This window comes from Mustela erminea, chromosome 13 (genome assembly GCF_009829155.1).
Source record: "Mustela erminea isolate mMusErm1 chromosome 13, mMusErm1.Pri, whole genome shotgun sequence".
In the NCBI taxonomy this organism is placed as follows: domain Eukaryota; kingdom Metazoa; phylum Chordata; class Mammalia; order Carnivora; family Mustelidae; genus Mustela; species Mustela erminea.
Genome location: NC_045626.1, coordinates 66,074,606 through 66,089,022, shown reverse-complemented (window position 1 = coordinate 66,089,022; position 14,417 = coordinate 66,074,606). Strand labels below are relative to the sequence as shown.

Genomic DNA, 14,417 nt, shown 5'->3' with positions numbered 1-14,417 from the left:
ATGTGAATACCGTATCATGCTTTTCATTTCTTTTTTATCTGGAAACATGCAAATATTAAAAATCTAGATTTGAGATTAGATATGAAAAGTCCACCTCACACAAGATGACCATGCAGCAGAAATATTATTAACTATCACAGTTGCCTGCATATAACATAGGAACCTCTAAAACCAGCCTTCTGTTTTCTCATCTATATCAGCTGTTCATTGGATTATCCCCATTGGGCCATAGCTGTGTGCAACAGAGAAAAGACAATGGAGCAGGGATCAGAGGTTATGGACATCTGACCTCTTCCTCATGCAACTCACCTGTTCCTTTAGGACTTGTTGAAGCCTGTTCTCAAATTTATCTCCTCTGGTTGGTGATGGACAGCTGCTGTGAATGCCCAATTCCATGGCATGGTTGTTCATTTGGCACCCAGTCCTTGCCCGCAGTCTGGTCACATGGTGATTTAGTGGCTAATAAGGAGCACACAGTCTCTGTTAAAGTTCAGTAGCAAGTCAAAGTGTTTGCCAAAGGGAGCTTTCTTTTTACACATATGTAAAAAAAGGAGTAACCTGCCTTTCTATTTCAATTGTAGGAACTCCATAATTAACTGATACTAACATCCACGGTCAAATGAGTCTGATTAATAATTTCTTCTGGCTATTCACTATGGTAACAATGCCCAACTTATAATTTCTGATGAAATGGGACTCCATGCCTCCTAACAAAACAAAGACCCCATTAATAAAAAGTTGTGAGGCACCTGGGTGGCTCAGTGGGTTAAAGCCTCTGCCTTCAACTCAGGTCATGACATCTGGGTCCTGGGACAAACCCTGCATCATGCTCTCTGCTTAGCAGGGATCCTGCTCTCCAACCCCCACGCCTGCTTCTCTCCCTACTTGTGATCTCTATCTCTGTCAAATAAATAAATAAAATCTTTAAAAAAAACTCCTACACAATTCAGAGTTCATAATCTGTAGAAAATATGTATGTATATATTGTAAATTTGTGTATATATATATACATATATATTCATATGTATACATCATATGTATACATTTCCAGATACACACACACAGACACAATTAGTATATATGTGCACACATACAAGGATATTCATATAAGTGTGTATAAATATATGATAGAAAGGAGTGTGTGACAGAAAATTGATGTCAGGTGGAAACACAAACACACACACATAGGTGAACCACACAGAAGCCACCGTGACTGTCAGCTACAAACAGGCTCCCAATTCCCAATCAGTATGCAAGGCAGATAACATGGGGCTCCTCTTGTGACTCACCTTTCCAGAAATATAAAACAGGAGGATTCTAACACATCACACCTGTCACTGAGTTTTTAACTTATGAGAAAACATTACCTTGGAACTCAAATAGTTTTGAATTGCAAACACCTAAGGTCATCACTTTCCCCACATCCTCACACAAACCAGAATCTTCCCCACAGGGACTGACTCCAAACACACTTCAGTTCTTGTCCCTTCTTGCCATCCTGACAGCAGCCCCACAGTCCACTCTGCAGAGACACCTCCTCCAGCCTCTCCTCACAAATGACCTGCCTGTCATTTTGTCAATGTCACTTCATTCCATGCTGTCACCAGACACTACACATTTTCCCCTATTGTTATTTTATTATTTTCTTAATTAACTCTGTTCTGCTAATATTATCCTAGGTGGTCAGGAAGATTTTAATGCAATACATGTCCCCTCTGAATCATAGGCATGAACACTCAGGTGCTTATTTTTCTCCCACAGAAATAAGTCTGAAGTCAGATGATGGTTCTCACCAATTCCATAAGGTCCCAAATCTTCTCACTTTGCCACCATCACATGCTCGCTTCGGCAGCACATATACTTTCTCACCATCACTTCTACGGAGGTTTTTCTTTTCATTTTTGTTGACAGCAGACCTCGGGACAGCTGTGGACACTCCAGCTCTCCCAGCCAAGTACCAGAGCAAGAGCACTGTATAAATCTAGTCTGTTTCCTTCCTTCACAAGAGTAAAATTCCCCCAAATGATCCCCAGCCATCTAACACATTTACTGGCGACCTTTGGACCATGAGTCATTGTTGACCCAGTGGCACCTGAGAATAGCCATAGTGTGACTTCTAAATGAATATAGAAGACAAGATGCAGATAGAAGGGTTTGGAGTCTATATGCTATATCAACAAAACATGTGTGTCCACTCTACTGCACCAGTCCCAAGACAGGAACTCTGACATAGTGGCTGTGTCTTGTTCACACCAATTTCCAGGATGGAATGTCTCCCAGAACAAAATGGGTCTGAATAAATGTCTGTTAAGTAACATTTCTCCTATCTCTGACTTGGAAGCAATAGTCACCTTTGCCCAGGTTGGTCCTGCACCAGCCGCTGACACCAGTAAGAGGAAGTCCCTGATTCCTGTGTCCTCTAGTGCTAACCTCCAAAACCACATACATGACCACCCAACACCCACACTTCATTAATCTCTGCATTCTCCTCCTCTAAATGAGCCTGCTTATATTTTCATGGGTAATCTGATGAGCTCTTGCATGATGTTGAGGGTGGCAGGGGTTTCTTAGAGAAAAGTAATTCCTCAAATGGAGCCTAAAGCCCATGGATCAGGGAATTGGGATCTTCTGATCAGAATTTCTGATTAGAATTTCAAATCTGGACAAAGGAATTCTTGGACCTCCAGCAGAATGTGGAGTGGCCTCCAGGGGTCGGTAGCGATCAACCGACAAAGTCACCAGGACCTGGGGTATGTCTGGGCATCAGGGGTTTAACAGGGTGGGAGACTTCATCACCACCACCTGAGACCTAAGGGAAAAGTTACAGGGTTTCTATAATGTCACCTTTACCACCAACATAAAATTATGACTCCTTGTTGCTTAGATCTGTGTCTTCTAGAATTTGCCTCTGTCTCTTGCACAGGTCCAATACTTCATGCCTCTGTAGCACAGCCCATTCTGCTAAAACCCAGTCACTGTCAAACCCCACTCAAGCATTGCATCTATCCCAGGAACTGAGTGCACACTGGGGAGACTGAGCCACAGAATCAATGACCTGCCCTAGGAGATCTCCCTGAGGACATCACCTACAGTACTTCAGTAGCTGCTGCAAATCTCCATATGTGCTTAGCAAGTGAAGAATTCTTTTCATGTTTGATGGTCACAAACAGGGATCTGGGCAGAAACTGCACTGATCTAAGCCTCTTACGGCCATCCAAGGAGCAAGGAGAGGACATTTCAGAGCCAACTATGGGGCAAGTTGGTAAAGCAGAATCCCCTGGGCTGATGGGAGGTCTGCAGGAGACACCACTGCCTCTCTGTATCCCTTGGAGCTCAGGCTTCTCTCAAACCACTAAGCTCCTCAGCAGCATATTTGCATAAATGATTTGCATAACCTGCAGGTATTACCAGCAAGGGGATAAGAAAGGCCTGAGAAGGAATATGCCCAGACTAGGGCCTCAGGGACGAGAATTGGGGCACATTCATCATGGCCTGGACCCCTCTTCTCCTTGGATTCCTGGCTCACTGCACAGGTACTGAGCCCAGGCTCACAGCCACCCAGACCCACAGAACTGTCACAAACCTGGCCCTGACACAGAGCTCAGTGGAGCACACACTGCCTGTGGGGGGCAGGATGCTCAGGACCCAGCTGCCGGATGAAGGACTGGAGGGCTTTCTGTGAGCCCTGAGGGACTGACAGCACCTGCCCAGGGAAAGAGGGTCATGGCCCTGTTTGTTCAAAGACTCCAGCCGCCATCCAGGCCCAGGGGTCTCAGGGGCTGAGACTGATAGGAGGGGTTCCCTGTATGCCCAAAGTATCCCTAAATATCAATCTAGGTCACATGGGTGGAGGCTTCCAAAGATGAGACCCAAATTTGAAAGCCCAACTATCCTTTTCTCTCTTGCAGGTTTTGTGGCTGCCTACGTGCTGACTCAGCCTCCCTCAATGTCGGTGAACCTGGGACAGACTGTCAGCATCACCTGCAGTAGAGACAACATTGGAAATACATATGTTTCCTGGTACCAACAGAAGCTGGGCAAGGCACCCATGATGATTATCTATAGTGGTAGCAACCGGCCCTCAGGGATCCCAGACCGGTTCTCTGGCTCCAACTCAGGGAACACGGCCACCCTGACCATCAGCAGGGCCCAGGCAGAGGACGAGGCTGACTATTACTGTCTATCATATAAGAGTGGTAGTGGTAATGATCACAGTGACACAGGCAGATGGGGAAGTGAGACACAAAACCCGTCTGAGTCACACTATCCTCCAGCCCCAGGAGGCCTGTGCACAGAGCAGTGAGCAGATCTGACCTAGGCCCCAGGTCTGACATTCACAGGCTGTTCCCTCTTCCCTGCCCTGCAGGTGGGCTCTGCAGAAGATGTATGATGAATAACACTCAAATTACTCTTGAGTGAGATTCCATTTGTTTGAAGAGGCAGAGCATGACTGGACATGTTTAGTGTAGATGTGGGCAAACTTTGTACAGGGCCACATCTCACCTCTGGAGATGAGAACAGCAGCATCTAAGAGTAAAAATGCACAGGGTGACACTGACAACAGATTAGATGTTGCAAAAGAAGAGATTCACAAACTCCATGACGTCAAAGTAGTAACCATCCAAAATGAAATAAGACACACACACACACACACAAAAAGACTATAAGAAATGAACAGAACTCAGTCGGTTGTAGGATCACCTCATGCAATGCACTATGCTTGTAACTGAAGCCCCTGAGCAGAGAAGACAGACAGGAGGGAAGAGAAATGATGCTTAAAGTGGTATTGCACAAATATTGGTGAAATTGGTGAAAAATTGATGAAAACAATAACTGACATAGCCAAGTTCAACAAAGCTCTAGCACGAGAACCATGAGGTACCGACACTGTCATCACGTCACACCCATACTGATGAACATCAGTGTGGAAGAGTCATCTGTGAAGCAGCCAGAGAGAATGTGCATTTTCCCCAAACCTGTATGTTTTATTTCCACAAGACAGCCAGAAATGGGAGTCCTGCGCAGCCAGACAGGTGGAAGGACATCTTCCCGTACAGGGTGCCTGCCTGATCCAGGGTTTCATGGAGACCGTAAGGGTAACTCAAGGATCGCTCCAAGGGTACCAGGTCTCCCGTGAGCAGTGCACACCTGCAGAGCTATGGGGAGCAGAGAAGGTCCTTCTTTATTACCAGGACCCTTCCATGGAACATACCACATCACCACACAGCCATCTGTTCAATATTCTGGTCAATACCTTCACTTGGTGAAGGTCCATTTGATGGCATTTCCCAGCATTCTCCATACCTTGGGCCAGACTTCCATTCTCTTTCACAGGTGGTGGGTGTCCTCCTGTTCACTCAGATTTTGCTGTGCTTATGTATTTGTCCTGAGAGCAAAGAGAGAGCTCATCAATAAGCACGTGATTCTCTGGCTACTGCCTCTACAACTGGTCACAAGGGAAGGCCAGGCTCCATGAAGCCCACTCAGTAGAGGGGGCTTGAGGGTTTAGGAGCTGAGTAGAGTTCACATTTGTTTACCACATTGTTAGGGCAGGTTGATGACCATGCACAGGTACTTGTGCATTAACCATAAGCCCATCGATGTTCTTGGCTAAGGACTGGTGCACGGGGTCAGCACAGTGCCCATCGTCATGGAGGCTTGCATGGGACTGACCAGCCAGGGGCTCAGGGGCCCCACATTAGCACCACTGATCCTAATTTTCCTAATTTTCTTCTTCATGACATTTTCCTTTTTGACTCACTTTTTTGGTGAAAATACAATATATAGATCATATAACATATAAAATATGTGTTAACCCACTATGTAAGTTCTCAGTAAGTTTTACGGTCAAGAGTAGACTAGTAGTAGTTCAGGTTTGGGACAGTCAAAGATATATGCAGATTTTAGACTGCACCTCTCTCAGCACCTCTAACATCTACTTTGTTCAAAACTCAACTGATGAACTTTTGGGACTTCATCAAAATCAAAAGCTTCTGCACAGCCCAAGAAACAGTCAAAAAACAAAGAGGCAACCCATGGAATGGGAGAAGATATTTGCAAATGACAGTACAGACAAAAGGTTGATATCCAGGATCTATAATGAACTCCTCAAACTCAACACACACAAAACAGACAATCATATCAAAAAAATGGGCAGAAGATATGGACAGACACTTCTCCAATAAAGACATATAAATGGCTATCAGACACATGAAAAAATGTTCATCATCACTAGCCACCAGGGAGATTCAAATTAAAACTACATTGAGATATCACCTTACACCAGTTGGAATGGCCAAAATTAGCAAGACAAGAAACAACATGTGTTGGAGAGGATGTGGAGAAAGGGGAACCCTCTTCCACTGTTGGTGGGAATGCAAGTTGGTGCAGCCTCTTTGGAGAACAGTATGGAGATTCCTCAAGAAATTAAAAATAGAACTTCCCGATGGCCCTGCCATTGCACTCCTGGGTATTTACCCCAAAGTTACAGAGGTCGTAAAAAGAAGGGCCATCTGTACCCCAATGTTTATAGCAGCAATGGCCATGGTCGCCAAACTGTGGAAAGAACCAAGATGCCCTTCAACGGATGAATGGATAAGGAAGATGTGGTCCATATACACGATGGAGTATTATGCCTCCATCAGAAAGGACGAATACCCAACTTTTGTAGCAACATGGACGGGACTGGAAGAGATTATGCTGAGTGAAATAAGTCAAGCAGAGAGAGTCAATTATCATATGGTTTCACTTATTTGTGGAGCATAACAAATAGCATGGAGGATATGGGGAGTTAGAGAGGAGAAGGGAGTTGGGGGAAATTGGAAGGGGAGGTGAACCATGAGAGACTATGGACTCTGAAAAACAATCTGAGGGTATTGAAGGGACAGGAGGTGGGAGGTCGGGGTTCCAGGTAGTGGGTATTATAGAGGGCACGGATTGCATGGAGCACTGGGTGTGGTGCAAAAATAATGAATACTGTTATGCTGAAAATAAAAAATAAATTAATTTTTTTTAAAATAACTCAACTATAATGTGAATTTTTCATAATCTGTTCAAAAAATAAATGAATCTGGTAGGCTTCTTAACTCATATCATATAGACATTGTTACAATGATATGAAAGTACACATCACATGATATCTGTAGATTACTGTCTCTTTTTTTTACTTTTTTTTAAATTTCTTTTCAGTGTAACAGAATTCATTGTTTATGCACCACACCCAGTGCTCTGTACAATACATGCCCTCCCTAATACCCACCACTTGGCTCACACAGCCTCCCATCACCCACCGCTTCAAATCCCTCAGATTGTTTTTCAGAGTTCATAGTCTCTCATGGTTCACCTCCCGTTCCAATTTCCCTCAACTCCCTTCTCCTCTCCATCTCCCTATGTCCTCCATTTTATTTGTTATGCTCCACAAATAAGTGAAACCATATGATAATTGACGCTCTCTGCTTGACTTATTTCACTCAGCATAATTTCTTCCAGTCCCGTCCATGTTGCTACAAAAGTTGGGTATTCATCCTTTCTGATGGAGGCATAATACTCCATACTGGATATGGACCACATCTTCCTTATCCATTCGTCAGTTGAAGGGCATCTTGGTTCTTTCCACAGTTTGGTGACTGTGGCCATTGCTGCTATAAACATTGGGGTACAGATGGCCCTTCTTTTTACGACCTCTGTAACTTTGGGGTAAATACCCAGGAGTGCAATGGCAGGGCCATCGGGAAGTTCTATTTTTAATTTCTTGAGGAATCTCCATACTGTTCTCCAAAGAGGCTGCACCAACTTGCATTCCCACCAACAGTGGAAGAGGGTTCCCCTTTCTCCACATCCTCTCCAACACATGTTGTTTCCTGTCTTGCTAATTTTGGCCATTCTAACTGGTATAAGGTGGTATCTCAATGTGGTTTTAATTTGAATCTCCCTGATGGCTAGTGGTGATGAATATTTTTTTATGTGTCTGATAGCCATTTGTATGTCTTCATTTGAGAAGTGTCTGTTCATGTATTCTGCCCATTTTTATATATGATTATCTGTTTTGTGTGTGTTGAGTTTGAGAAGTTCTTTATAGATCCTGGATATCAGTCTTTTGTCTGTACTGTCATTTGCAAATATCTTCTCCCATTCCGTGGGTTGTCGCTCTCTTTGGTTGACTGTTTCCATGGCTATGCAGAAGCTTTTGATCTTGAAGTCCCAAAAGTTCATCTTCGCTTTTGTTTCCTTTGCCTTTGGAGACATATCTTGAAAGAAGTTGCTGTGGCTGATATTGAAGAGATTACTGCCTATGTTCTCCTCTAGGATTCTGATGGATTCCTGTCTCACCTTGAGGTCTTTTATCCATTTTGAGTTTCTCTTTGTCTGTGGTGTAAGAGAAAGGTCGAGTTTCATTCTTCTACTTATAGCTACCCAGTTTTCCCGGCACCTTTTATTGAAGAGAATGTATTTTTCCCACTGTATATGCTTTCCTGTTTTGTCGAAGATTATTTGCCTATAGCATTGAGGGTCCATATCTGGGCTCTCTGCTCTGTTCCACTGGTCTAAGTGTCTGTTTTTGTGCCAGTACCATGCTCTCTTGGTGATCACAGCTTTTTAGTAAAGCTTGAAATCAGGTAACGTGATGCCCCCAGTTTTATTTTTGTTTTTCAATATTTCCTTAGCAATTCGGGGTCTCTTCTGATTCCATACAAATTTCTGGATTATTTGCTTCAGCTCTTTGAAAAATACCTGTGGAATTTTGATCGGAATGGCATTAAAAGTATAGATTGCTTTAGGCAGTATAGACATTTTAACAATATCTAGTCTTCCTATCCAAGAGCATGGAATGTTCTTCCATCTATTTGTGTCTTCCTCAATTTCTTTCATGAGTGTTCTGTAGTTCCTCGAGTACAGATCCTTTACCTCTTTAGTTAGGTTTATTCCCAGGTATCTTATGGTTCTTGGTGCTATAGTAAATGGAACTGATTCTCTAATTTCCCCTTCTGTGTTTTCATTGTTAGTGTATAAGAAAGCCACTGATTTCTGTACATTGGCTTTATGTCCTGCCATGTTACTGAATTGCTGTATGAGTTCTAGTAGTTTGGGGGTGGAGTCTTTTGGGTTTTCCATATAAAGAATCATGTCATCTGCGAAGAGAGAGATTTTGACTTCTTCCTTGTCAATTGGGATACCTTTTATTTCTCTTTGTTGTCTGATTGCTGTTGCTAGGACTTCTAATACTATGTTGAACAAGAGTGGTGAAAGTGGGCATCCTTGTCGTGTTCCTAATCTCAGTGGGAAGGCTGCAAGCTTTTTCCCATTGAGGATGATATTTGCTGTGGGTCTTTCATAGATAGATTTGATGAAGTTTAGGAATGTTCCCTCTATCCCTATACTTTGCAGTGTTTTAATCAGGAACGGATGCTGGATTTTGTCAAATGCTTTTTCTGTATCAGTTGAGAGGACCATGTGGTTCTTCTCTATTCTCTTATTAATTTTTTCTCACATTGATTGGTTTGCAAATGTTGAACCATCCTTGTGGCCCAGGAATAAATTCCACCTGGTCAGGTGGATAATCTTTATAATGTGCTGTTGTATTCTATTGCTAGGATCTTGTTGAGAATCTTAGCATCCATATTCATCAGTGATATTGGTCTGAAATTCTCCTTTTTAGTGTGGTCTTTTCCTGATTTGGAGAATAAGTGTAATGCTGACTTCACAAAAAGAGTCTGGAAGTTTTCCTTCTGTTTCAATTTTTTGAGACAGCTTTAGGAGAATAGGTGTTATTTCTTCTTTGAACTTTTGGTAGAATTCCCTAGGGAATCAGTCAGGTCCTAGCTTCTTGTGTTTTGGGAGGTTTTTGATCACTACTTCAATCTCGTTACTAGATATCGGGCTACTCAGGTTGTCAATTTCTTCCTGGTTCAATTTTAGGAGTTTATGGTTTTCCAGAAACACATCCATTTCATCTAGGTTGCATAACTTATTGGCGCATAACTGTTGATAATAACCTCTGATGATTGATTCTATTTCCTTGGTGTTAGTTGTGATATCTCCCTTTTCATTCATAATTTTATTAATTTGAGCTTTCTTTTCTTTTGGATTAGTGTGGCCGATGGTTTATTGATCTTATGGATTCTTTCAAAAAACCAACTTCTAGTTTCATTTATATGTTCTACTGTATCTCTAGTTTCTATCTCATTGATCTTTGCTCTAATCTTGATTATTTCCCTTCTTGTGTGTGGAGTTGGCTTAATTTGTTGTTGATTCCACAGTTCTTTAAGGTGTAGAGACAGCTGTTGTATTCTAGATTTTTCAATTTTTTTTTGAGGGATGCTTGAATGGCTATGTATTTCCCCCTTAGGACCACCTTTGCTGTATCCCATAGGTTTTGGACTAAAGTGTCTTCATTCTCATTGGTTTCCATAAACTCTGTAAGTTCTTCTTTGATCTCCTGGTTGATCCAAGCATTCTTTTTTTTTTTTTAAGATTTTATTTATTTATTTGACAGACAGAGAGTCAGGCGGAGAGGAGGAAGCAGGCTCCCCACTGAGCAGAGAGCCTGATGCAGGACTTGATTCCAGGATCCTGGGATCATGACCTGAGCTGAAGGCAGAGGTTTTAACCCACTGAGTCTCCCAGGCGCCCCTGATCCAAGCATTCTTAAGCAAGGTGGTCTTTAGCTTCCAGGTGTTTGAGTTCCTTCCAAACTTTTCCTTGTGATTGAGCCCCAGTCTCAAAGCATTGTGATCTGAGAATATGCAGGGAATAATCTCAGTCTTTTGGTATCTGTTGAGCCCTGATTTGTGACCCAGTATGTGGTCTATTCTTGAGAAGGTTCCATGTGCACTTGAGAAGAATGAGTATTCTGTTGTTTTAGGGTGGAATGTTCTGTCTATATCTATGAGGCCCATCTGGTCCAATGTGTCATTCAATACTCTTGTTTCTTTATTGCTTTTCTGCTTTGATGATCTGTCTATATTGAGAGTAGCGTGTTAAGATCACCTACTACTAATGTATTCATATCAATATGACTCTTTGTCTTGATTAATAGTTTTCTTATGTAATTTGCTGCTCCAATATTGAGAGCATGGATATTTAAAATTGTTAGATATTCTTGGTGAATAGTCCCTTTAAGAATGATTTAGTGTCCTTCTGTATCTCTGACTACAGTCTTTAGTTTAAAATCTAATTTATCTGATAAGAGAATCGCTACCCCAGCCTTCTTTTGAGGCCCACTGGCATGAAAGATGCTTCTCCATCCTTCAGTTTCAGTCTTGGTGTATCCTTAGGTTTGAAATGGGTCTCTTGTAGACAACATATGGGTGGGTCCTGTCATTTTATCCAATCTGCAACCCTGTTTCCTTTTATGGGCACATTTAGGCCATTCACATTGAAAGTGATTATTGATAGCATTGATTGGGGAAAGGGGATTACCTTGATGTTTAACTCTATATGAATATTTAAAAATAAAAATTAAAAAAGAATAAGCTAGACTAAACTAAACTAAAATTTAAAAATATTAAAAAATTGGGTGCCTGGGTGGCTCAGTGGGTTAAGCCGCTGCCTTCGGCTCAGGTCATGATCTCAGGTTCCTGGGATCGAGTCCCGCATCAGGCTCTCTGCTCAGCAGGGAGCCTGCTTCCCTCTCTCTCTCTCTGCCTGCCTCTCCATCTACTTGTGATTTCTCTCTGTCAAATAAATAAATAAATAAAATCTTTAAAAAAAAATTAAAAATAGAAAAGCAAAACTAAAACACGGGTGTATGTATCAAAAAGCTCAGGTTAAAAGCTTGTTATGGAATTTAGTGTACTGGACATCTCACTGTGATGGTAAATAGGTTAAAAAATTATCTATAAAAAAATGAACCAGAATAGTGGGAACGAATTAAACTAAAAGTTGTATCTATGAAGTAGTGGTGGTTGGTCTCTTGTCTTTTTTTTTTTTTTTTTTTTTCCTGGTTGGCTTTCTGGGCAAGGGGCCTTCTACATGGGTTTTCAGGCAGTGTTTCCTGGGTTATTTCCTCCTGCCCACATCAAGGAGGTGGGCTCTGAGGAAACTGGTTTTTCAGGCTTTTGTTCTCTGGAGGTTTTTTGTTTGTTTGTTTGTTTGTTTGTTTTCTCTCACCTTGACAGCTTTTGATGGTTTTTGGAGGTTTAGAGGAAAGCAAAGTGCACCCAGACCTCCCTTTCAGAGAGAAGCCTCAGTCTGTTCTGCTCTGGGTGCTCCAGAGCACATAAATTCCCCCTTGGCTGCTGGCAGAGCACGTTTCAAGTCACGGTCCCTGGGGACACAGGAACTCTTGCTTGTACCCAAAACCATGACAACAGCTGCTCTCTGGGCAGCTCCAGACCACCAGAGAGGTCCCAAGCAGCAACAGCGCACTGAAATTTTCCCGCTCACCCAGACTGGGAGTGCTCAGAGTTTCCAGGTCTGAGAGTGCTGGGCTGGCACCTGCACACACCTCTCTCAGGGGAGAGTGTGGGGTGTGACACAGATTCTAGTCATGGCCTGCGTGCATGGAGAGTGCACAAGGCTGTAGTTCTGCTGGCTGTAGCCTAAAGGCACCTCTCTCAGGGGGAGGTGTGGGACGCAACTCAGACCCTGATAGCACGGCCCAGCGTGGCATGGAGAGTGCACAAAGCTGTGTTTCTGCCACCTGGAGAGGCTTCCAGCCCCTCAAAGGAGCGGCCACCCCATGGCTCTCAGGCACACTCCTTGCTCAGGGACCAAGACCTGGTTTCTTCGCAGCACTCTCTCTGGCTCAGCGCCAGGGGCGGCTGTCCTGGGTCCAAGGACTTAAGCCCCTGTCCCCAACCGCCCTGATTCCCACAATTTCTGCCCATGAACCTTTGTTCTTTTTGAGTGCTTTCAACCAGACTCTAAGTTAATGCTGGTCCCCAGTCACAGGGCACTCTCGTATTGGGGTATTACTTTCCAATGGGTCACTTCTGGTGGCTCTCTCCCCCTTTTGTTTATCTCCAATATCAGTCCGATGTTCCCACTCTGCTTTACCTACCTGTTGGTGTCTTCTGCCCCCATAAAGATCCAGAAGTGTATAATTCTAATCTCAGGCTGATTTCATGGGTGATCAGAGTTCTTTGCTAAGTAATCAGCTCACTTTAGGGTACAGGTTAAATCCGCAGCTCCTCCTAGTTCCCCACCATCTTGTCTCCCCACCACCCTTCTTCTTCTTCTGGAATCCCAATTATTCTAATGTTGTTTCATCGTATGGTATCACTTATCTCTCAAATTCTCCCCTTGTGGTCTTTGTCTCTCTTTTGCTCAGCTTCTTTATTCTCTGTCATTTGGTCTTCTATATCACTAATTCTTTCTTCTGCCTCATTTATCCTAGCAGTAAGAGCCTCCATTTTTTATTGCACCTTATTAATAGCTTTTTTGGTTTCAACTTGGTTAGATTATAGTTCTTTTATTTCTCCAGAAAGGACTTTTATTTCTCTGGACAGGGTTTCTCTAATATCTTCCATGTCTTTTTTGAGCCCAGCTAGAACCTTGAGAATCATCATTCTGAACTCTAGATCTGACATATTACCAATGTCTGTATTGATTAGGTCCCTAGCCTTTGGTACTGCTTCTTGTTCTTGTGTGTGTGTGTGTGTGTGTGTGTGTGTGTGTGTGTGTGGTGAGTTTTTCTTCCTTGTCATTTTGTCCAGATAAGAATATATGAAGGGGCAAATGAAATACTAAAAGGGTGGCAAAGACCCCAGGAAAATGTGCTTTAACCAAATCAGAACAGACCCCAAATTTAGGGGGGGGAGAAAAGGGGTAGAAAGTTCAGGAAAAAATTTTAAAAAGAAAACAAATAAAGAAAAAATATAAAAAAGAAAGAAATATATATATACATTAGACTGGTGACTAGAACAAGGTCACCCACCTAATTTTGGGAGTATTTTGGTCTCTTAGAAGAAACTACCTCCCAAACTTTTAAAGAATGAAAAGCATATATAAGGGTAAACACAATGAATGGATGTAATATGACTATAAAGATGAAAATTTTTTTTTAATTTCTAACAAAGGAGTTTATAAGGTAAGTTGGTTGGGAGAATAATGAAAAAGAAAGTGGAGAAAATTTGCTTGGGCTGGACTCTAGATCAATCCCAGTGCTAGATTTAGGGTGTATTTTGATCTATTAGAAGAAGTTGTACCCCAAATTTTTTAGAAGAAAAAACCCTATGTGCATGCAAAAAATAAAGTTAGATACAATGAAGGATAAAATATGACTATAATAATGAAGGTTCAAAAAATATTTTTTATGAAAGGTATTAAGATAAACTAGTTAAAAAAAACATTGAAAGAGGAAATGGTAAAAGTTTTAAAAATAGCAGAAGAAAAAAAAATTTTTTTAATTAATTAACTTTTTTCATGTGTCTGATAGCCATTTGTATGTCTTCATTGGAGAAGTGTCTGTTCATATC

The 14,417-nt window shown here is 42.2% G+C and overlaps 3 protein-coding genes across 12 annotated transcripts in view; all 3 read left to right on the top strand.

The window, feature by feature from the left end:
- The window catches only part of LOC116571641 (immunoglobulin lambda-1 light chain-like), a 1,068,967-nt gene that overhangs the window by 562,899 nt on the left and 491,651 nt on the right, over positions 1-14,417 (top strand). Inside the window, exons 1-2 of one of the 2 annotated variants that reach the window (XM_032309766.1) lie at positions 3,440-3,533; positions 3,909-4,206. The exons of the other annotated variant lie outside the window; for it this stretch is intronic. Coding sequence (XP_032165657.1) covers positions 3,488-3,533; positions 3,909-4,206 — 344 coding nt within the window. The 5' untranslated portion in view covers positions 3,440-3,487. Of the gene's footprint in view, positions 1-3,439; positions 3,534-3,908; positions 4,207-14,417 lie in introns of those variants that run through there. 2 annotated transcript variants of the gene reach the window in all.
- The window catches only part of LOC116571643 (immunoglobulin lambda-1 light chain-like), a 569,629-nt gene that overhangs the window by 67,695 nt on the left and 487,517 nt on the right, over positions 1-14,417 (top strand). The window lies entirely within an intron of this gene.
- Positions 1-14,417, top strand: part of LOC116571638 (immunoglobulin lambda-1 light chain-like) — a 1,139,351-nt gene that overhangs the window by 662,129 nt on the left and 462,805 nt on the right. The window lies entirely within an intron of this gene.